Here is a 23763-nt window from a genome sequence, read left to right as displayed (position 1 = left end):
AAAAAGGTCAAAAATGTGATATATAAACTCATTTCAGGAAGAAAAAAAAAAAATTAGTAAGATTTGCAAGATATAAACTCAGAATTGGATATAATTAGCAATTATGAAGAAAAAAAAAAAAAAAAAAAAAGTGCAATAGTTAAAAGTAAATAGTTGCAATTACCATTATTTTTATTCAGTGGTGGAAACAGGCTTCCATGCTCATCTAAACTGAGATTTGACTCGGTGGATTATTTCCCATGTTCACTTTGAGAAATGATATTTACCCATCCCATCGACCTAAACTATATGAAAATCACAAAGCTAATCCAGAATGATTCGATGTTCAGTCTCAGCAGTTGTCGTCTCCGCCGGCGTCCTGCTCTTTGGCCTGTAGGTGGCGCTGTGACAGATAGTGTCTGAGCGAATCCACCTCGTGCGACAGGCGCTGGATGTGCAGCTGCAGTCTGTGATTCTCGTCCTGGAGCTGCAGCGCCCTCTGCTGGGTCAGCTGGATCCGCCGGCGCGCTTTATCACGACTCTTCCTCACCGCGACGTTGTTGCGCTCTCTGCGCAGACGGTATTCCATGCTGTCTTTGCTCGGGCCTCGCTTCTGTCCCATCGGCCGCAGGGTGGAGGCCGGCGGCGGCAGAAGAAACTGCGAAAAATCCTTGCCAAAGATTCGTGGAGTTACCGAGAACGAACAAGAAAAACAAGTTCAGTAAAAAGCTAGAAATTTATATGATTTATAATAGAAAAAGCATGAGATTTCCAAGAAATGTAATACATTGGAAAACTACACAAACCAAACTATCCATACAACTAGTGCTCCTAAACTAAAACAATAAATTAAAATGTTAACTGAAATATATTACAAAAAAATGCAAACTTATTTTATTTAAGCAACATCTCATTTTTGTTTAGTTTAACTTGAAAATAACCAAAAAAATAAATAAATAAATAAAAAAACTATGACATCCTTAAAAAAATATTGGTAACACTTTACAATAAGGTTCATCAGTTAACAACATTAGTAAACATGAACTAAGAATGAACAATACTTCTACAACATTTATTAATCTTAGTTAATGTTAAATTTCAGCATTTACTAATGCATTATTAAAATCATAAGTTGTGTTTGTTAACATTAGTTAATGCACTGTGAACTAACAATGAACGACTGTATTTTTATTAACTAACCTTAAAGATTAATAAATGGTGTAATAAATGCATTGTTCATTGTTTGTTCATGTTAACAATGTTAACAAATGACACCTTACTGTAAAGTGTTACCAAAATATTTAATACTAATAACAACAACCATCTAAAACTGAAACTAAAACTGAAATGTGTAATTTTTCTCTACCAGGGTGAATTTCATTTCACTTTCATTTTTTATTTACAGTCATGCATTTATCAGATTACATTTAAATGCATCTTTGTTGTCCAAACAACAAAAATTCGAGGGAAACTAACACGAACACTTCCCCGTCACAAATCTTGGAGGAATGTATTATAATTATTTCTGTGACACTGAATAAATAATATCTGAAAAAGAGGAAAAAAAAAAAAAAACCTAATTAAGCTATTTACTATAATTATTATTTACTGATTAATTTTACTTGTACTCAGACATATTTATTTATTGTCATTAACTTAAATGTCATTATACAAACATTAAAAATATAATTACTAAAATTAACTATTTACCACTGTAATTATTATTTTACTTGTAATCAATAAACGTGTTTAAATTATTCGGCACAAATGAAATGTCAAAGTAAGTTTTAGTTTAGACAGACTTGTGCATTTTAGAGATTTGGATAAGAAAGATATAGTGTTTAATGCTAAATTTCATGAAGACTTTTTTTTTTACATTTTACGTCTACATTTATTCATTTATCAGATGTTATTATCCAAAGCGACTTACAGGGACATCAGTTTGTCCTAAGAGCCACAATATATCGCAATGGCAGAAAGCCAGGAAGCGGTTTAAACGGCGTCTGCGTTACCTGCTGATTCTGCTGCGCTGCTCGTTCAGTGCTGCCGGAGGTCAGACAGGAGGAGTACGGCACGAAGCCCATCATCTGCTCCATGCTCCGGCAGTCTGGCGTCTTGGGGAAGGCCATGGGCTGGCCGTACAGACCCGCGTCCAGCGGAGGCATCGGAGCGCTCATGTTGCTGGAGTCGGGGTTCAGGGGGCCGGCCGGAGAGCTGGAGGACTGATGATGGAGAGCAAACATACAGATGGAGGACGCAGGACTGTCGGAGATGGACATCTGTGGATGAAGACACAATTCTGAACGGCTCCATTCTCCAGCTACAGAAACATCAAGGCATGATGCTTTGACAGGAGTGGATCAGATGAGACGTTTCTGTACTTACGGCTTGTAAACGCTGCTCAGGGCCGCTGCAGATTCTCCTCTCTTCTCAAGCACAATCTTTGTGTGTTCTTCCACAGAATCCGTTATGATACAGGTACTTCAGCGCCTGTCAATGACACCATCACTTCCTCTGTCACAACCATCACTCCTTCCCCCTCTAATTATTTTTATGTTGCATCACAGATTGACTTCTTTTTTCCTTTTCATTTTCCCTGTTTCATGAGCACTTTCTACATTCTTTACACCCTCATGTATATTTGTTGGCCAAACATTGCTACGTTAAATCTTGAAATGATTTATTACAATTATTTCAGTGCCTCAGCATGCATATACAAAAAATATTTTTTTATATTTTATTTCTATTTCAAAGTGTTTTTAATATTAAGAGTTTAAAACAGTTTAACTTTAAAATATATAATTAGTAATATTTAAAATTACATTAAAATGTATTATATAATTTATATTATATTAATAATACTAACATTTACAACTACAAAAATTATATATATATATATATATATATATATATATATATATATATATATATATATATATATATATATATATATATATATATATATATACACACACACACACATTTATTTTCCTTCTAATTATTAACTTATGTAATAAGTTCGATTATAATAGTTACAAATAAATATTAGATATAAAATAAGTTAAATATATTTTAACATTCAATTTATTTATTTTTTTATATATTTGTAATAGTTACTAACGTGTAAAAAGGACACCGTAAAATAAAGTGTTACCGAACTTACTTTATTCTCAGGCATAATAAATGAACACAAAGATATCGCAGAGCTAAATTATGCAGAAATGTCTGAAATGTCTAAACTAAAATTTGCATTTTCAAAAGGTAAAACATTTTACCAAAACAAAAATGCATAATTTGTAAATATTCTGTCGTGACCTTAAAGTCTACAAATACTACCTGGCGTCGTTTCCCCATAATTCCTGAACGCCTCATGCTTGATTGGCCAATCAGAGGAGACTCACTGGCGCCTCCTGCAGCAGGACTGAGGAACTGACACAGAAATTATAATAAGTATACAGGAAGAAAAACCATTCAAATAAACTGGGTCAATTTTTGCCATTTATAGAGAAATGTTTTAAATGACATAACATTGCTAAAAATGAGTTTAATGGAGAGCATCATTCCCTACCTTCCTTTCAAAGTCGAGCTGTCGTAAAATGAAATTATTCACCTTTAAATATTAACACAACAACCTTAAGATAAACCAAAAACAGACACTCACCTGTGGCTCTGCGTTCATATGAATGATATAAATGAGGTCATTGGGGAACATGGTTCGGACTGGAACAAGTGATGCTCTGTTTCAGATCTTCAGAAACTCAAGTTTCGTTTGTCAGTGGTATAAATGTAAAATAAGGGCTTTCTAGTACAGTGGTTTAAAAAAAAAAAAGGATTTTAAGCAATGCAGTGAAGTTTTTAGTACAGTCATCAATCCAGTTTTAGATAGATAGAAAGATAGATATAGATAGATAATAATGGTGTATGACTATATCAGATGGGATTTTGTTTGTTTTATTACATGCTCCACAGTTCAAAAAACATAAGTGACCTAAAACCAGAGAAACTGCTTCATTAATCTTTAATAACATTATATCAGTGCACTGGATATTACAAATTGCCTGAAGCACTTACATTACAAATTTTTATAGTACATAAACATAACTAATAAATATTCTAATACTATATATGTTAGTTCTCGGTCACTTTATTTTAAGGTCAAATTCTCACTATTGATAAGCCATTAACAGCTTTTGCCTCAAACTCCTAATTTGCTGCTTATTAATAGTTAGTAAGGTAGTAGTTAAGTTCAGGTATCGGGTAGGATTAGGGATGAAGAATATGGTCATGCAGAATATGTGCTTTATAAGTACTAATAAACAGCCAATATGTTAATAATAATAAGCCTGTTAAAGGCAGGGTATGCATTTTTTCAAAAACGCTTTAGAGTCGGGCCAGTACCAAAACAAACTTGTAGCCAATCAGCAGTAAGGGGCGTGTCTGCTCAAGATCCGGAGGAGAGAGCGCTCAGCGCACATGACGGACATTAGCTGAGGCCATTTGTCGTGCCGCGCCACATCCAGTGTAGACAGCGTCACTGATTATAATGAGTTTTGCTTTGTTTCACAGAACTAATCGTTGCTATACGCATGTGTGGCGCGGAACTATCAAAATAGGGCCGTGTTTGTTTTGATGATTTCAAATGTCAACATTGGCTACCAGAAATCATTTACCCCACCTTTAAAGGGTTAGTTCAACCCAAAAATGAAAATTAGTCCATGTTTTACTCACCCTTGAGGCATCCTAAGTGTATATGACTTTCTTCTTTCAGACGAATCCAATCGAAGTCCAATCCTGGCTTTTTCAAGCTCTATAATGGCATGAGTGGGTGTTTTTGTTCAACAGTGCAAATGTAGTCAAATAAAGCGTGCGCATCCATATTAAAACGTGCCTCATGCTCCGGGGGGTGTAAATATGGATATTTTTCTTACAAAAACGCATGGATTTGCTACAGGAGGCCTTTACTCACCCCCCGGAGCTGTGTGATGAGCGTTTTAATATGGATGCGCATGCTTTATTTGCCCACTTTTGCACTGTTGAACAGAAACACCCACTCATGCCATTATAGAGCTTGAAAGAGCCAGGACAATTTTTAATATAACTCCAATTGGATTCGTCTGAAAGAAGAAAGTCATATACACCTAGGATGCCTCGAGGGTGAGTAAATCATGGACTAATTTTCATTTTTGGGTGAACTAACCCTTTAATAAGCAACTAGTTCATAGTGAGAATTGGTCCCTATACTGTATACCTAGTTTTCTAAATCTCTCAATGAAAGTGTTTTAGAAGGGAAATCTTGATCCCAGTCGCTGTATATCACACACACACGGTCACAGACGGAGAGAGAGCTGAGCTCGGGTCAGAAGCTCATCTTGGATCTGTGGGTAATCTGGACGCCGCTGCAGCACCTACAACCAAACGCCAGTCAACGAGACCGATCTGAGATCAATCACTCACAATACAGAGAAAAATCAAGCCTCATCCTTCACTTCTGTCTTTTTCTGAGTCTTACAAACCTGACGACACACATCAACAGCCAGTGTGTAATTCTTGCACTTCAGGTAGTTAAAGGCAAGACGAAATCCTGCAATGAGATGTTTCTGATGGAACTGAATATTTACAGTAAGTTCATGGTTTTAGTTTCAGGGGATGATGAGAAAGTCTCACCGACTGCTGGATGGGTTCTGCTGCTGTATTTCCAGGCCAGTTCATACTGCAGCGCTGCGTCGCTGTGTCTCTGCTCATTCTCCATCATCAAACCCCGATACTCGTACGCCTTACTACACAACTGATGGAGCAGCAGGACGAAAATAAACAGAAAAAAATGTGTCATTTTAGCCTAAAGTTGAGAAAAATAAAAATCAACTGAAACTAATCCTGGCGTCAATCATCCATCAACTCAAAATGTTCACAATTAACCCACTAATTATTTTTATTTTCCTGCATCTTTGTTCTTCAAACAACTCCCATGTACAAAAAATATTTATGGGGGAAAAATAACTATTTTAATATATTTTCAATATTAAAGCATTTATTATTAACTATTATAACATTTAGTCATTTAGCAGAAGTTGAAGTTACAAACGAGGACAATGGAAGCAATCAAAATCAACAAAAGAGCAATAATACGCAAGCGCTATAACAAGTCTCAGTCAGATTAACGCAGTACACATAGCATTTACATTTACATTTACATTTAGTCATTTTGCAGACGCTTTTATCCAAAGCGACTTACAATTTGGGGAACACATGAAGCGATTCATCTTGAAGAGGCAATTCGACAAAGGAAGTGCTTGTAACACCAAGTCTCAGGCATTGTTTAAATAAGTACAAGCTAGCAAGGGAAGGAATAAGTAAGGAGAAAGATTTTTTTTTTTTTTTTTTTTTTTTTTTATGTGTAGGTTGAAGTCAAGCATAGCAAGGCTTTTTTTTTTTAAATTAAATAAATAAAAAGAAAACAGACAATAGAAAAAGAATAGAGCAAGCTAGTGTTAGAGGCCTTTTTTGCTTTTGTTAATTGTATAATAAATAAAAAGAAAACAAATAGACAGTAGTGCTGGGCGGTATGACCAAAAATGTATATCACGGTATTTTTCAAAATTATACCGGTTTCACAGTATATGACGGTATTTATTTTTTTCCATGCATGACCGGGTGTTTACTGATCGAGAGGAAAAACTGCAGATTGACTTAGAATGCCCTATTTTACTGTCATGATGAGCGAATATTGTAGAAAAATTCCACACTAAATAGTGACTAAACACGACCCATTAATACATGTTAACCAGATGATAAAATCAACATGCATCTAACGTTACACTAAAGAGCGGCTATGCGGTGGTTTTGACTATATTACTTTTTTGCCTCATGCTGCACACTGCCTGCCTCTGAGTAACAAAAAATTAAAATAAAAACACAACCACCAAAAAGGTGCATAATATTAACAGACGAACTATGCTCATATTTATAATTTCAAACAGTCCAAACACTCATTTACTGACGAGTCTGCTGCGGTACGGCCAGCTGAATGCAGTGCTTCTCAGCCGCTCACTGCGCCGGGACAGTCGGATCTCGCGCTCGCGGGGCAGCACTGGAGACATCTTCCAACCGAACCATAGCTAAGGCTTATCCAAAAAAAGTTGCAAGGTTTGTCAGTTTGTATATTCTATGGGAAAAAAGCCGCTAAAAGGGTCTGAAAGTTGCTGAATATAGTGCTAAAGTCACGCTCGTGTGTGTGAGACGCGGGAGCTGATGGCAGCGGGCGGTGGATATTGTGGATGAGTTCTTCTTTTTTCTTCTTTTTTTTAAGAAAAGAATAGTCTTTTTATTATTATTATTATTATTATTTACTACTTAATTTAAATAACAAAAACTTGTTATATTAGATATCACCCTAATTACTGTTATATAAACTTTAAATACATAATTACTAATATTTAAAATTTACTACTAGAATTATAATTTATGAATAATTATATTTGTTTGTATTCAAGCACAAGGCATAAAAATAATAATTGTTCCATTTTCTCAAGAGAAAATATTTTTAGAAATTGCAAATATTAAAATTTACTTCTAAATTGAATTCACCTTCGCATTTTGTGTGCTTTATCAAGATTCAGACAAAAAAGTAAAGTCTAAAATGAGCGGAAACAGACCTCATTGTGTCGTATGCAGCTGTCGAGCAGTTTGTCCACTTGTGTGTATTTTCCCATCTTGATGTACATGTCAGCCAAGAGCAGGCAGGCGTTCTCCAAGTCCTCCGCGTTTGCGTCGCTCCACTCCATCCTGGTGAGGCGTTTGAGGAAGTTTCTGGCTCTGGGAATCTGCTTCAGCTGAACAAAACCTTGAGCCATCATGAGCAAAGACGACTCCAACATCACCTGCAGACAGACGGAATATATACACACACACACACACACACACACACACACACACACACACACAGGTGCTGGTCATATAATTAGAATATCATCAAAAAGTTGATTTATTTCACTAATTCCATTCAAAAAGTGAAACTTGTATATTATATACATTCATTACACACAGAATGATATATTTAAATGTTTATTTCTTTTAATTTTGATGATTAGAGCTTACAGCTCATGAAAGTCAAAAATCAGTATCTCAAAATATTAGAATATTACTTAAGACCAATACAAAGAAAGGATTTTTAGAAATCTTGGCCAACTGAAAAGTATGAAAATGAAAAGTATGAGCATGTACAGCACTCAATACTTAGTTGGGGCTCCTTTTGCCTGAATTACTGCAGCAATGCGGCGTGGCATGGAGTCGATCAGTCTGTGGCACTGCTCAGGTGTTATGAGAGCCCAGGTTGCTCTGATAGTGGCCTTCAGCTCATCTGCATTGTTGGGTCTGGTGTCTCTCATCTTCCTCTTCACAATACCAATGGCTTGGTAGCCCTTTTCCTGAAGACGTCTGAGCGTGGTGACTCTTGATGCACTGACTCCAGCTTCAGTTCTCTCCTTGTGAAGCTCTCCCAAGTGTTTGAATCGGCTTTGCTTGACTGTATTCTCAAGCTTGCGGTCATCCCTGTTGCTTGTGCACCTTTTCCTACCCAAATTCTTCCTTCCAGTCAACTTTGCATTTAATATGCTTTGATACAGCACTCTGTAAACAGCCACACCTTTCAGTAATGACCTTCTGTGACTTACCCTCTTTGTGGAGGGTGTCAATGTTCGTCTTCTGGATCATTGCCAAGTCAGCAGTCTTCCCATTATTGTGGTTTCAAAGAACAAGAGATACCCAGAATTTATACTGTAGGGATGGTCATTTATTCAAACTCAAATTTAAATATTCTAATATTTTGAGATACTGATTTTTGACTTTCATGAGCTGTAAGCTTTAATCATCAAAATTAAAAGAAATAAACATTTGAAATATATCAGTCTGTGTGTAATGAATGAATATAATATACAAGTTTCATGTTTTGAATGGAATTAATGAAATAAATCAACTTTTGATGATATTCTAATTATATGACCAGCACCTTTATATATATATATATATATATATATATATATATATATATATATATATATATATATATATATTTTTTTTTTTTTTTTTTTTTTTTGTATATATATATAATTTTTTGGTACATATACATATATTTTATGTTTCCTTTTAACATTTTAGCTTTTTCTTGTAATTGTTATACTACTATTATATAATTTTTTTGTCCACATATAGTTTTACTATAAGGAGTGTGACATATCTGAGCCTCATATGTACAGTACTTGTAAACAATTACGACAGTGGTGAAATTTTGCAACCTTGAAAATCCTGTGTTGCAACATTTGTACCAAATTCATCCCCAAATACAATATGCATAAAGATCATGGTTTTAAAACCAGTAACTTCCTAAAAACACTTTCAAGGGTAGAAGAAAATACATTACTAGAGTCTCCAAGGGTTAAAGACTAAATAACACAGTAAATGAAAGGGTCCATTAATAATTGGACAGAAAGTGAAATGTGCTGACTGCGCTGATGAAATCACGTGTCTTACGTTGTTAGCCTGCATGTCTGTGAGCTCCAGCACGGCTCTCTCCACCTCTTTGGGCTCTTTGCTGTAGATTCGACACAGATTCGAGAGCAACTCGAGTTTGTCCTGCTCAGATTTAGATCGTGGGCGAAACATCGAGAGTATATTGTGAGCTGTGCTTATTCTCGTCTCATTTTCGGACTCACTGCTGGAGAAGCGATCACAGACAAACTGCATGAAATCACTTTAGTATTTGAACACAGATTTTGTGTCAGTTGTTCTCACCTCATGTTCTTTTGTCCTTGATCTAAAACCTCTCCTCCGAAGACGTCTCTGTCAGGGTTCAGGCAGATCCGGACCATCAGATCCACCGCTGGTTCTCCCCAGTCTGCATCTCCTCTGGCCTTGTTCATGTGCGTCAGAGCTTCAGTCACCTGGCATGAATGCCTGAGGTCAAGCAAAACATACACGCCTCTTACTATCTTATAAAGCACATGTAAGAATACTTTCAGGACACATTTAAAAATAATAATATATTGTCCTCTATTAATTAGCCCAGAATACCACTAGAAATTACTTTAAGTTTACCAAATGATTTACTAACAAATTAGATTTTCTCCTCCAAAAATAAATAATAAAAATAAAATCACAGAACGTTATAAATCTCACAAAAACAAAGAAATGTGTAAGTCATATTTTACCTCTCTCTAAAAAAAAATAAAAAATGTAATTAAAATATATAAAAATTATATCTACATAATTTAATTGCCAAAAAAAAATAATAATAATTATAATAATAAAAAAATAATAATAAAAAAATATATATATATCTATCACTTTTAGGACCATTAAGCTTTTGTATTAATTTTGTGACAAAAAATAATAATTACTATTAAATGTTATATTATAATTACTGTTTACTGAATTTTAAAAAATCTAATTAATAATTTTTTCTATTTTTATTTTGATGTGAAATATAAGGTTTCTGTTAGATTAACCAGTTAAATGATTAGTTAAAATTCATGAGAAACAAACATTTCCATTATCCTTATTCTTTTCAAAAACGTGCAGTTACACCCATTATAATACAAATGATGATATTGTCTGATGGACACTGACCAGAAGTAGAGACCCTTGCAGTAATTATAACCCGGTTCTCTGACCGACAGTGGACTGAACCTTTCACACGCTATAAAAACAGACCGGACGTCATCGAGTTTCCCCGTCCTCCGCAGAATGTGCAGAAACTTGGCCATGGCATGAAAGTTGTCTATTATGGAAACAGAAAATAAATATTTAAGTGCAATAAATAGTGTTTGCGTTAGGGTTATTAAAGTTAACTAAAGCTGAAACCATAAAAAATAAAAAAATTATTTGAAATAAAACACAAAAAGTTACCTAACAAAAAAAAAAAAAAACACTTGAACATCTTATTTCAGTTAGTTGCCAAAGCAACATTTCATATTTTTATTTAGTTTATCTTGATGTATTATAATAATTAAAATAAAAACTGAAATAATAAAAAAAAATTGATAAAAACTAAACAGACATACAAAAAACAAACAAAAAAAATTTATAAATAAAACTTTAAAATTAGAATGGACAGAAATTACAAAAAACTAATTGATATGTGTGTGTGTGTGTGTGTGTGTGTGAGAGAGAGAGAGAGAAGAGTTAATTTGCAAAAACAACTGTTTTTAACAATTTCTAAAAATCACGTTTTTTCATTGTGCATTCCAATTAATCTCAATCAAACTGCAGCTGGGTTATTTTGATTAGGTTAAAAAAATAATTAAAAAGTACAGCTAACTAACACAAAAACATGATAACAATAAAAAAACATGATTTTTTAAAAATTTGCAAAAAAACGGAGTTATCTGTTTTTGCAAATAAACATTTCATACACACACACAAACACACACACACACACACACACACACACACACACACGTCTCTCAATAATACTAAAATAACACTGTGTGGTGTCATTAACTGATATTCCACCTGGGTTTTGCTGCATAATACTGGCATAAATCTTGACTGCTTCCTCTTTTTGGTTCTTCCAAAATAATGTATCAGCCAACAGCTGAGGATAAAATCAAACACACAGACATAGATGAATTTCTGCAATTAACTGCTGAGCATCTCATTTGGGAAACTCTAAGAGTCTGCACCAGCGAGGCAGCGGTGTGGTTTTGATGGAGCTGCAGGATCTTCAGACAAAGTTCCTCACAGTAATCCAGCTTCTGATGCTCGTAGTATAACTGAGCCAGACCAAAGATTATCTGCAGAAAACAGAGCAGATGTGACCAACCGTTCTCTCTCTCTTCAAAACGTTCACTGAGAGAGCGATTTGAGCTGACTGACCTCCTCGTTGTCGGGCTGTGATTTAAAGCGTGAGTGTAGTGCTGTTTGGCCTTTTCCAGGTTGCGTCTGAAGTGAAACTCATGAGCCCAATCACAACAGATAACCAATAACAACTTCCTCTGATCCTCCAATTCTTCCGGATGCTTGTTTGCAGTCCGGAAAACAACTTTTTGCTGGAGATCATGCAACTGACAAGAGCATTTTTATTTGTTTGTACATAGAAAAGTCACAAAAAAAAGTTAGGCTGTTGTTAAGCGATTGCATTAATTCCACCTTAGTCTAAGAAAGCAGCACTAACTTAAAGGAAAAGTTCACCCAAAAATGAAAAACTGCACAAAAAAAAAAAAAAAGCATCACCATCAATGGGTGCCGTCAGAATGAGAGTCAATCATTAAGACAAGTACATCATTAAAATATGAATAACGCTTCCTCCAGTGAAAAAGTAATCTGGTCTGAATCAGGAGAGAAATCTGCACAGATCAAGCACCGTTTACAAGCCAAAAATGTTCAAAACAGCTCTAAACAAATACGTGGCTGGATTTTTATGTGAAAGACAACAGATGATGCACTTTTTCACTGGAGGAAACATTATTATGGACTCGTATTTTAGCCGGACGCAATGGTTTGAAGTCAAATAAAAATAAAAGTCTTGATGATTTGTTTCATCTTTTGTCTTCTCAAGATGTTAACTGATGGACTGGAGTGGTTTTTATCAGCTGTTTGGACTCTCATTCTGACGGCACCCATTCACTGCAGAGCATCCATTGCTGAGAAATAAACTCATTTACATTTTGAATGGCCATTTTTGGTTGAACTATTCCTTTAATGTTTAATGTAACTTTAAAAACAAACCCTTTTCATGACGTCCAGGGCAGACTCATTCCTGGCACGTAGTACTTTTACTAACACTCGTAAAACTGTTACTTCATTCATCATGGTAGTCAACGCAGCAGCTGTAAAAGCAGAACAAAAATTGCATGCTGAGAACAATAATTCCTGTTTCTCATGATTCAAATATGTTTGTTTGAATGTAATTCTGTACTAGGTTCATGTTCCAAGGCCTTTTCCAGGACTTGCTGAGCTTTCTCAAATCGCTTCAGTTTAAGCAGTAGCTCGGACAGCTCTACACACATAAGACAGTCCAGCGTATCCGTCTTCAGAGCCGTCTCATAATAGCTCACAGCCTGAAACATAAGCCATTACAGATGAGAGACAAACAGTTCCTTTAACATGTTAAATTAAACATCCTCTGCAAACTTGTAGAAATCACTTGCCGTGTCATATTCATGAGCCTTCACTAAAGCCTGGCCTATTTTCTTGGCTAAAGTATCTTTTGGAGCAATTTTCTCTACTTCTTGGTAGATCTTGACTGCTTCCTCTGGCTTTAAGAACAAGATATTTTATGGTTTAGAAATATTTATAGAGAGGTTTGGTACTGAGAAGCCAAATTAAGATGTCAAAACATTAAATATATACCTGGTGTATCTTCATGAAGGCATCAGCCAGCAAGATCTTAGTATGAGGTCCTGGAAGCTGCTCACTTATTTCTCTGAAATATTTTTATATTAAGGTGGCAATTAAACTTCCTCAGCATGCTATAGCTAAAAATATAATAATAATAATATTTCCATTGATGTATGGTTTGTTAGGATCTGACAATATTTGTCTGAGATACAACTATTTGAAAATCTGGAATCTGAGGGTGCAAAAAAATGTAAATATTGAGAAAAATCTCCTTTAAAGTTGTCCAAATTAAGTTCTTAGCAATGCATATTACTGATCAAAAGTTTTTATACATTTACGGTAAGAAATTTACAAAATATCTTCATGGAACATGATCTTTACTTAATATCCTAATGATTTTTGGCATAAAAGAAAAATTTATAATTTTGACCCATACAATGTATTTTTGGCTATTGCTACAAATATACCCCAGCGACTTAAGACTGGTTTTGTGGTCCAGGGTCGCCGTGATTTTGCCAAGTAAGACATGTTCCTGGATCAACATCTTTTGTTGATCCTGGATCAACATTATTGTCCAAAAATATAGACTTAACCCAATCTCTACCCCTAAACCTAACCCTACCCATAATTTATTCCTAAAATCAGTGAGAAATGATAGCTGATTAACAAGGGTGTCGAAGCACCTAACCCTGATCATAAGCCTAAAACTTACATTTCCTGAAAAGTTATCCCTCAATTCTGATTGGTTGATTGGAATGACGTTCCAGGATCAACAAAGATGTTGATCCGGGAACATGTTGTACTTGGTGAAATCACGCTCACCCCCCGCCCCCCTTGAAAGCCAAGTTAATTTTATTTAATTTTATTTTCTCTATAGCGCCAGACCACAAAAGAAGTCATTCAATGTTACCTTCCCTATAGAACAGGTCTATACCTTGTTCTTTTATTAAACAAAATAAATAGCCTTATGTTATTTATCTTATTTGCATGACAGCATGCCATTTCTGTCTCTACGTTAGAGTTCTGCCCCACACTGTACACACACACACACACACACACACACAAACGTAAGCGCACACACACAAGTGAGCACACTCCCACTCCTATTTGTAAATATTAAGCCGCAAAATGACTATTTAAATATGACTTCTGCCTGTCTCTGTGCTAATGTAAGGCGCAGACGCGCGGGTTTGTTTACTCATACAGAAGCCCGCGTGACGCTTGCGGTGAAATTAACGTCTGCTGTCTCACTAAATGAGGACATAAATACATGAACAACATCTCCAGAACTGCTCTGAGAGTCACTTCATGAGCATTCGACCGTTTCATTTGAGAAAATCTATCCTCATCATATACACACAGAAATGTAAAGGTATTCACGGCAACCCGTCAAAATAAAAGTTTGGTTTCACTTGGGCAGAACGTAATAGGCTACTACTACTAAAACTATTAAAAGCTTATCTTTAAGGAATAATCATACAATGTCTTCAATGTTATTATCAATATTAGACCCCCTTTATTTTCCAAAAAATAAGATTTGTTTAATTTTTATTCATTAAAATATAAAAATTATATGTGGGGGAATAAACGGGGTTTATTTTCTCTTTTAAAAATATGACTTCTACATGACCTATAATTTCTCACCTGTAACACGCGATGTAAAGCTTCTCATTGTGTTTCCTCTCCAAGTATATATGTGCCATCTTCTCTCGCGCTTGGATGTAGGTTAACTCAGAAGGCAGGATGTTTTGCAGCACGACTACAGCGGCGTCCACGTCATCTCTCGCTAAAGCCAGATCCACATTAGCAAGCATGAGACACGTCTCCTCCGTTGTGCCTTTGAAACGCAGAACGGCGTCCTGCAGAACTTTAGTGGCCTCGTTCTGATGAAAGAGAACATTTTACAACATACAGCACAAGACAGTAATTCGGTAGATTTTGAGGTTAGTTAGTAGAGATGCACCAAAATGAAAATTATTGGCCGAAGCTGAAAAAGATGAAACACTGGGCCGATGGCCGAATACGGTTTTTCACATTTTTTCCCCCATATATTTTGCTAATTTTTTACCATTGCATACATTGAAAAGCCAGACAAAACAGTAAAAAGCACATTTTGGCTATTTAAAGAAAAAAAAAAAGATTACAAAACAATAATTTTAAATTAACAACACTGAAAATTTTTAACATTCTAGCAGACACCATACCAATAAAGCATAATTTAACTTAAAATTAATAAGTTCGTAAAATAATATTTTTTGGCCATTTTTGAGACCCCCTTCTTGAATTTTTCAAATAAACTCAGCCTCGCTGAACCGAAGGGAATGCTTTTAAAACATTAGACAATATTACAGATCCCAATTTGAACACTATGGTTGAGTGTTATAATAAACATTAATAAAGCTGTTGTTATTATTATTATCGTCTTACGTTTCTTATTGCATTTTAAAAATGCATAAAAATGGAGCAGCTGGCGAGTAACACTGTTTCAGCACAGAGTTTCCTCGCACTTTAAAGCCTGGCTAACATGCAGATACTCCACGAGCTCGTGCAGCGCTGTTTGAACACATGCAATCCGTGCATATATTAGAAAACATAACATTCTGCAGTTTATGTACTAATCGTTTGAGGCCATTTCGTGATCATCATACAGTAACCAGCAACAACCACCCTTCCTCTCCTCATCGGAGACATGCAATGCAGTACTAAACAGTCTCTTGCTGTCTTTGACACTTTTACATTTTTGTGCATTCCTTTAAAATGCTACAGGAGAACAAAAGCACACTGGACCTGTTCTCCGTTGAGTCTCAGTGCCTCTGTGAGCTCCAGGTACACAGACACTCGCTCGCTGGTGGAGATGAAGAACTGCGGCCCCTCTGAGGGCCTGCGGACCCCGGGCATGTTCATGGTGATCTTCAGGCACTGGATGGCGTTCTTCAGGTCTCCAGATCTCAGCAGAGCGCGAGCTTTGAGCAGATTGAACTGGAATTGATCTCGAACCTGATAAATCACAGACATGAGCTCAAAACACACACAAAAATATTGAAATATTGTGAGGTCTAGTTCATTAGTTTGGGGAAATTAATACTTTTATTCAGCAAAGGCTGCATTAAATTGATCAAAAGTCACAGTAAAGACATTTTGGTAACACTTTACAATAAGGTGTCATTTGTTAACATTAGTTAATGTATTAACTAACATGAACAATGATCAACACATTTATTACAGTATTTATTAATCTTTGTTAATGTCAGTCAATAAAAATACAGTCGTTCATTGTTAGTTCATGTTAATTCACAGTGCATTAATGTTAACAAGCACACCTTGTGATTTTAATAATGCATTAGTAAATGCTGAAATTAACATGAACTAAGATTAATAAATGCTGTATAAGTATTGTTCAATCTTAGTTCATGTTAACTAATGTTAAATAATGAACCTTATTGTAAAGTGTTACCGACATTTTTAATGTTACAAAAGATTTTAGATTTTAAACTTTGTTCATCTGTGAATCCTGAAAAATGAAATGCATCACGGTTTCCAAAAAAATATTGTGCAGCACAACTGTTTTCAACATTGATAATAATCAGAAATGTTTCTTGAGCAGCAAATCAGCATCTTAGAATGATTTCTGAAGATCATGTGACACTGAAGACTGCAGTAATGATGCTGAAAATTCAGCGCTGCGTCACAGGAATAAATTACAGTTTAACAGATATTCACACAGAAAACAGCTGTTTTAAATTCTAATAATATTCCACATTTTGCATTTAAAAGTTTTGCTGAACCCAGACTTTTGAATGATAACTCTACCTCCTCCCAGGTGAAAAACAGAAATGACTGAAACTGCAAAAAATGGCTTGATCTAAGCTTTTGCCATTTTCTGCCATCAGACAAATTGTACATATTTCTCTATCAATGTCTATTAGATGTTCAAAGAGATAGTAAAAATAATTAAAAAAATAAATTATGAGCTTTTGGAACAAAAAAAAACAAACAAACTAACATTATAAGTAGGCTACAGAAAAATTAATAAATATATATATATATATATATATATATATATATATATATATATATATATATATAAAAATGTAGCCTCTTTCTGCAAATACTGTGCATTTGTAATATTTTTAATTTTTTAATTTTTTTAAATGCACTCTTTACTGTTCAGACCTCAAAGTTGACGCTGACAGCAGACTCCAGGCAGCTCAGACACCTGCTGTGCTCTCCAGCGCTCAGGTTGCAGACGGGCCTGCAGGAGGTGTATCTCCGGGACAGACGGATCTTTCTCCATGCACAGGTTCAAAAAGTGCTGGGCTGTTCTGTGCTCACCTGCAGAGGCATTATGGGCCAGTTATCAGAGTTTCACAGCAATGGTTAACATCAGCTCAGCTCAAGTCTTTAACTCTGAAACTCACCTCGAAGGAACTTGACGTATGCCATATAATAACAGCTGACTGACATGCCAGGAACAGCTTTGATGACCGTTTCCAAGATCATATTTGAGTGTTTCAGCCAAAATGGTGGAGTTTGTCCAGGAACAAGGGCAAAATCCTGGAAAAGGGTTAAAACAATCTATCAAATTGGTGATCACTGTTTATTTTGACACATTATGAAAGCTGTATCACCTGTTTGGACTCCAGGTGCATGCACACTATTTGCAGAAGGAAATTGAGATCCAGCATCTGCAGGTATTCCACACCAAAATTTAACCCACGTAGCACAGAGAAATGGAGCTCTGTGGCGTCTTTCAGAAGCTGCATCACCGTCTCCTCACCTGCGCTCTGCTTCCTGCCCAACAGGGCCTTCAGCAGAGGAACTTCCTGTTAAATCAAACACAATTTACATCACTACTAAAAACATACAACATAGAGGGTTAATCAAGGAGTGTGGTTAATTATTACATCTCTAATTCCAAAACTAAATGGGTGGCAATATGAAGAGTGAGTCGGACAGAAGAAATTGTAATATTTAATTTTTTTACCGCTGTATTTCCGAGAGACTCTTGCACTTCACAGAAGAACGCGAGCTGCTGGGCAGCCTCCTCGAGCTGATCACACATCAGCTGGCATCTAATAGTGCCTAGAAAAATATGGTATATGCATACACCATAGGAACAAATGGAGTTCAACAAAGACTTTTGACAAGAAAAAGCTTATTTTCAGGACTTTTCAGATTTTTTGCATTGCAGCAATATTTTAATGACAATTAAAAACACATTCCAGCAAATTCATATTACAGTGATGCAAAAAAAAAACCTCTTATTACTGAAATACTATAAAGCAAATAATCCAGACCACTGAACTGTATCTATACAAGCATCCTCTCTGTTTAGTTGTAAATTATACTCCATATTCATTCTCATATGATATAATAAACTCAAATGTTTACTGTAATTAGCACAAATAACTGCAGTAAAGAAAATACACAATGTTTTAAAATAAATTATAAAATAAATTCAGCACAACAAATCCTACCACGGTATATAAATACTTCACAATTCAGATAATGCAAAAAATAATAATGCAACATTGCATTAAAATTGAATTTTTTTTTTTTTTTTCTGTTTTTTATGATAATAATTTTTTGGGGGTGAAAATAGAGTTTTTGTACAGTGATGATATTGTTGCTGCCTGGATGTGATGATACTGTACCTACTAATGCTGAGGTGCACTTGGGGTCTGTTTTCAGTGCTGTAGAGTAGCATTTATGGGCATCTTTATACTTGTTTTGGTGATTATGCAGATAGCCGAGCTCACAGATGACATCAGACGCCGCTGGTGCGCGTGAAGACACTCGACGCACAAACACGGTCAACATCTGCAGGATCTCTGGGTTGTGTCCACACTGCAGTTTGGAAAAATAGTTTGGAGCATTTCAGTGACTTGTGCTTTAGACAGAGACTACGGTTATAATCAGGCAGGATAGATTAGTCTTCCAAAACAGAAATGAATAGCTCAGGAACGTCCCAAGGGCAAGAAGTATCATAGAAACAGACACTTAGGGACACAAACCCTCCCCGTGTGTGTTCAGTGTGTGCAGTGCCACAGTCTTAATAAACAAGCTTGATCTATTAACCTACTAAATGACAGAGAAATAAATGTATAAACTGTGGTAAAAGTGTATAAGAGGATGTTTAGAGTGATTGGACCAGTCGGCTGATGGCTGCTGTGATCTCCACATGCAGGCTGGGATTGCAGGGCTCAGAGATCTCAACCGCACTCATTAAAGCCTGAAGACGCTCTTTCACCTGAAACACAGAATCAAATAACATTTGTGTGTCGGAGACAAAAGAGAATGTGTGAAAACTGTTAACCGTGTTTACAGCATAATTTAAAACGTGTCACATTCTTAGGAATGTAATATTTGTATTAATGTTGATTTTAAACATTTTTGAAAAATCTTAATTCGCTGTAAAAAATGATTTTATTTTTGTGTTGCAAATAAATCAGATTATAGGAACACATTTTACAATAAAACACTATTTCGGTCTTTATAATTTTACCTATCCATTTATTTGAGATTATTTGTGAGAGGGTTTATTTACATATTTTTTCAGTGTATCATTTCAACGTTTTAAAACATTTTTAAAAAGTAAAAATAAATATTATATTTCCCCAAGAATTTCAGTCTTTTAATGACAGTTTTTGAGTTTTGAGCTCTACGGAAAAAAATAATAATAAAACATGGTATCAAAAACTCGAACTAAAAACAATCTGAGAAACATCTTAGAAAAGTCATATTTAATTTTCAAGTGTTGATGACACTTCAAATTATAATTGAGATGCCATTATATTTTTATTTTGAATCTGTGTTTATTTTTAGATTTTCCATTTTAGCTTAATTTTTAGCATTTTTGTATGTATGTGTTTTTGTCAGTTGTTACTTTTTATTGTCTATATGTGACCCTGGACCACAAAACCAGTCTTAAGTGTCAATTTTTCGAAATTGAGATTTATACATTATCTGAATGCTGAATAAAAAAGCTTTCCATAGATGTATGGTTTGTTAGGATCAGATAATATTTGAAAATCTGGAAACTGAGGGTGCAAAAAAACAACAAAAAAAACAACAAAATATTGAGAAAATCACCTTTAAAGTTGTCTAAATTAAGTTCTTAGCAATGCATATTACTGATCAAAAATGAAATTTTGATATATTTACAGTAAGAAACTTACACAATATCTTCATGGAACATGATCTTTACTTAATATCCTAATGATTTTTGGCATAAAAGAAAAATCGATAATTTTGATAACGCATTTTTGGCTATTGCTACAAATATACCCCAACGACTTAAGACTGGTTTTGTGGTCCAGGGTCACATAGTTTTTATTAATTTTATTTTGGTTTAAGTTATTTTAGTACACAATGTTAAACTAAATTAAAATGAAAAAAATGTCACATCAGCTTTAGTCAGTATATAGCGCGATAAATGACTTCAATCAGTTTTAAATATGCAGTCAATATGCATTTAAATAAAAAAACAGAATTACCAGCTCCATATTTCCATCCTTAGCTGCAGCAATGACAGTCATCATTTGAAGAGCTTTCAGATCATGTCCGTCTCTCTCCAGAACTCTGCACGTCAAGCAAAAACACTGAAGAACATCTGAAACCATCTATTAAATGAGAAGCTGAGAGTAGCACACACCTCTGTGCGACCGCCTCCGTTTGCTCCCAGTCTCGTAGAGACATGAACACCTTCATCTTCATGAGGAGCGCCGGGCTGAAGTCTGGATGAGAGACGACGATCTGATTGGCGATGTCAAGAGCACACTGCTCGTTCTGCTTCGCCACAAAGAACTCCATCTGCACGTCAAAGAAACAGCTCAGTCCCTGTAAGAGTATTCAAAAGAGTTCATCGGGACGTTTCTCAACACGTCTTACTTTTCCCATGAGCCCAAATAAATTCCCAGTGTCCTGAACACCGCTGTCAAAGTAGCGTATAGCCTGAGGTCTGTTCTCTTCAGTGTCAGAGGTCAGCACAATCCAGCCCTTCAGAATAAGCCCCTGTTAATAAAGACAAACATGAATGCAATATTTCCAACTACACTGGCATTTAAGCCTTTAAAACCTGACATATTAAATAACATAATATTACAAAATCTAATTCTGAAAAAAAAAAAAAAAAAAGGGAACAATTTATTTAACCTTTAGATGAAATATATTAAAATAATGTTATTTTTATTACATTATTGTTCATTATTAGTGGCATTTAACAGTGTAAACCTGACATATAAAGGTCATAATTTTTTTCCTCATAAATGTTTATTTAGCATAAAACATTAAAAAAAATGTTTTTTTTTTTTTTTTTGAGTATCATATTTGATCCATCAGGCTTTTATAGGTTATATAGTCTGATATAGTGAGAATATGGAGGAAAAGCAGCTCAGTTTTATTCAGAGACCTGAACAGAGCAAAATATGTAATTAGCTGCAGATGCTGATATTTATATGATGAAATTCTGAGATTCGGTGAGATATTTATAACAGTGTAGCGGATCCTTACATAAAATGATCTAAATATCAGTCGTCGCTCTATATCTCCAGTAATATGTCTTAGTAATATGAGATTGAAATGATCCAAACAAATAATGCAATGCTGATGGAGAGATGAAGAAATAAACGCTCCTCAGAAGATGTGAGATGAAGATCATTCCTCCGCTGAGGAACAGTGAAAGTAAAGCTCCTCAAAAGATCCTGAGGATCAGATTTGAGACGCACTGATTTTTCTAAAAACTGATTGATGGAGAATCAAGTAAAGCTGAGCTGCTTCAGTAAGTGTTCATCTGGAGATATGACTGCAGTTATTCTGACGTTTACTTGAGAAAAATCAGATTTGACAGCAAAAAGTTACATGAAGCAGCAGCTGAACTATCAATCAGACGACAGAAAGCATGGAGTAGACTGTGTGTGTTTTGATCATGTTGATCATTTAGAGACATTAGAAATTCATGTATCAGTATGATAATGTAGGCATTATAGACTTAAGGTCTTTAACACAAACCTCCGGTGATGTTTCAGAGAGTTTCAGCATCTTTTTAATGCATGTTCTGGCTTTGAGGTTCAGCTCCAGGATCCAGTAAAGCAGCGCAGCGTAATACAACGCTCGGTCACCGGCTGCGGATCCAGACAGCTTCAGCTCACGGTTCAGCTCGGTCACAGCTTCTTGATCTCATGTGGATGAAGAAAGACACGGATTATCACTGAATCAATGCTTCAGTCGTCAGTCATTGAGTTCAGTGAATGTAGTTCAGAGTTACCAATAGTTTCACAGCGTTTGTGTGCATAAATCAGAGCTGCTGTTGAACACAGAGACAGATGAGGATGATCTTTCAGCTGAATAAACTCTCTCAAAGCCTCCTGTGTGTGACCTGCAATGCAAGCGGAAGAGCCTTCATCACCAGCATCATCATCAGTTGTCATATGTGACCCTGGAGCACAAAAGCATTCATAAGCAGCACAGGTATATTTGTAGCAATAGCCAACAATACATTATATGGGACAAAATTATCAATTAGATAATACAGATCATGTTCCATGAAGATATTTTGTAAATTATATATATTAAAACTTCATTTGATTAGTAACATGCATTGCTAAGAACATCATTTGTTCAACTTTAAAGGTGATTTTCTCAATATTTTGATTTTTTGTTTTTGCACCCTCAGATTCCAGATTTTCAAATAGTTGTATCTCAGCCAAATATTATCCTGTCATAACAAACCATACATCAATGGAAAGCTTATTCGGCTTTCAGGTGATGTATAAATCTCAATTTAAAAAAGAAAAAGGCCCTTGTGACTGGTTTTGTGGCCCACATGTGTCATTTAACCATCATAATAATCAACAATATTATCATAAACACGTAAAAATGAAAAAAAAATATGGACATAAAGTCACACTTTAACCTACCTTCCATCAGAGTTGCAAAAGCCTTGAAGAACCGAAGCACTGGATCATTATTGTACAACTTTAAATTCCTCACAGCTGTATTTATGGCATGTCTGTAGTATTTCTCCCTCATATAATAAATAATTAACGGCTGTTAAAACAAACAACAGTCGTTATAACGTCGTTTTCTAATGTATATTTCCATTAAAATACAATTAAAAGGATCAAATTAAAACTTACCAAACACGTTTTATCGTTTTCTGACATATTTTATCCGAATAATTAAACTAAATCAACAACTTTATCGCAATTAAACGGCATCAAACAGTACCTGTGATTTAAAATAACGGAAAGACGTTAAGCAACCACCTGCGCGGGAATAATAATCACACACAGAGAGCGGCGCCTGTGTTATTGATTTCAATCGAGCTTCTGAAATTGATTACTCGTGTCTGTTTAAACACGCTGGGTTGCGAATTTACGAATCTTTTTTTTTTTTCGTTTTTATATGTATCCCGTACTTTTATATTTCGTTTTTCTTCTCGTTAATGTTTGA

General features: G+C 35.2%; 1 protein-coding gene across 1 annotated transcript; it reads right to left on the bottom strand.

Annotated features, from left to right (window-relative positions):
* Positions 1-2370: 2370 nt before the first annotated feature.
* ttc21a (tetratricopeptide repeat domain 21A) lies at positions 2371-23744 on the bottom strand. Its single transcript, XM_058765733.1, is given in 32 exon segments — positions 2371-2469; positions 3316-3781; positions 5228-5384; positions 5493-5560; positions 5644-5764; positions 7632-7856; positions 9505-9688; positions 9766-9927; positions 10600-10750; positions 11485-11566; positions 11655-11765; positions 11844-12035; positions 12700-12800; positions 12890-13031; positions 13122-13229; positions 13324-13396; positions 14956-15194; positions 16099-16308; positions 17485-17553; positions 17555-17643; positions 17730-17865; positions 17940-18134; positions 18296-18393; positions 18966-19158; positions 19463-19561; positions 20808-20892; positions 20966-21123; positions 21202-21324; positions 22321-22487; positions 22577-22687; positions 23229-23358; positions 23448-23744. Coding segments are annotated over 30 exon segments (3927 nt in total). The 5' UTR covers positions 23475-23744; the 3' UTR covers positions 2371-2469; positions 3316-3781; positions 5228-5306.
* Between the last annotated feature and the right edge of the window lie 19 nt (positions 23745-23763).

Source organism: Onychostoma macrolepis, chromosome 24 (assembly GCF_012432095.1).
Source record: "Onychostoma macrolepis isolate SWU-2019 chromosome 24, ASM1243209v1, whole genome shotgun sequence".
Classification (NCBI taxonomy): Eukaryota; Metazoa; Chordata; class Actinopteri; order Cypriniformes; family Cyprinidae; genus Onychostoma; species Onychostoma macrolepis.
This window is presented reverse-complemented; position numbering and strand designations above follow the sequence as displayed.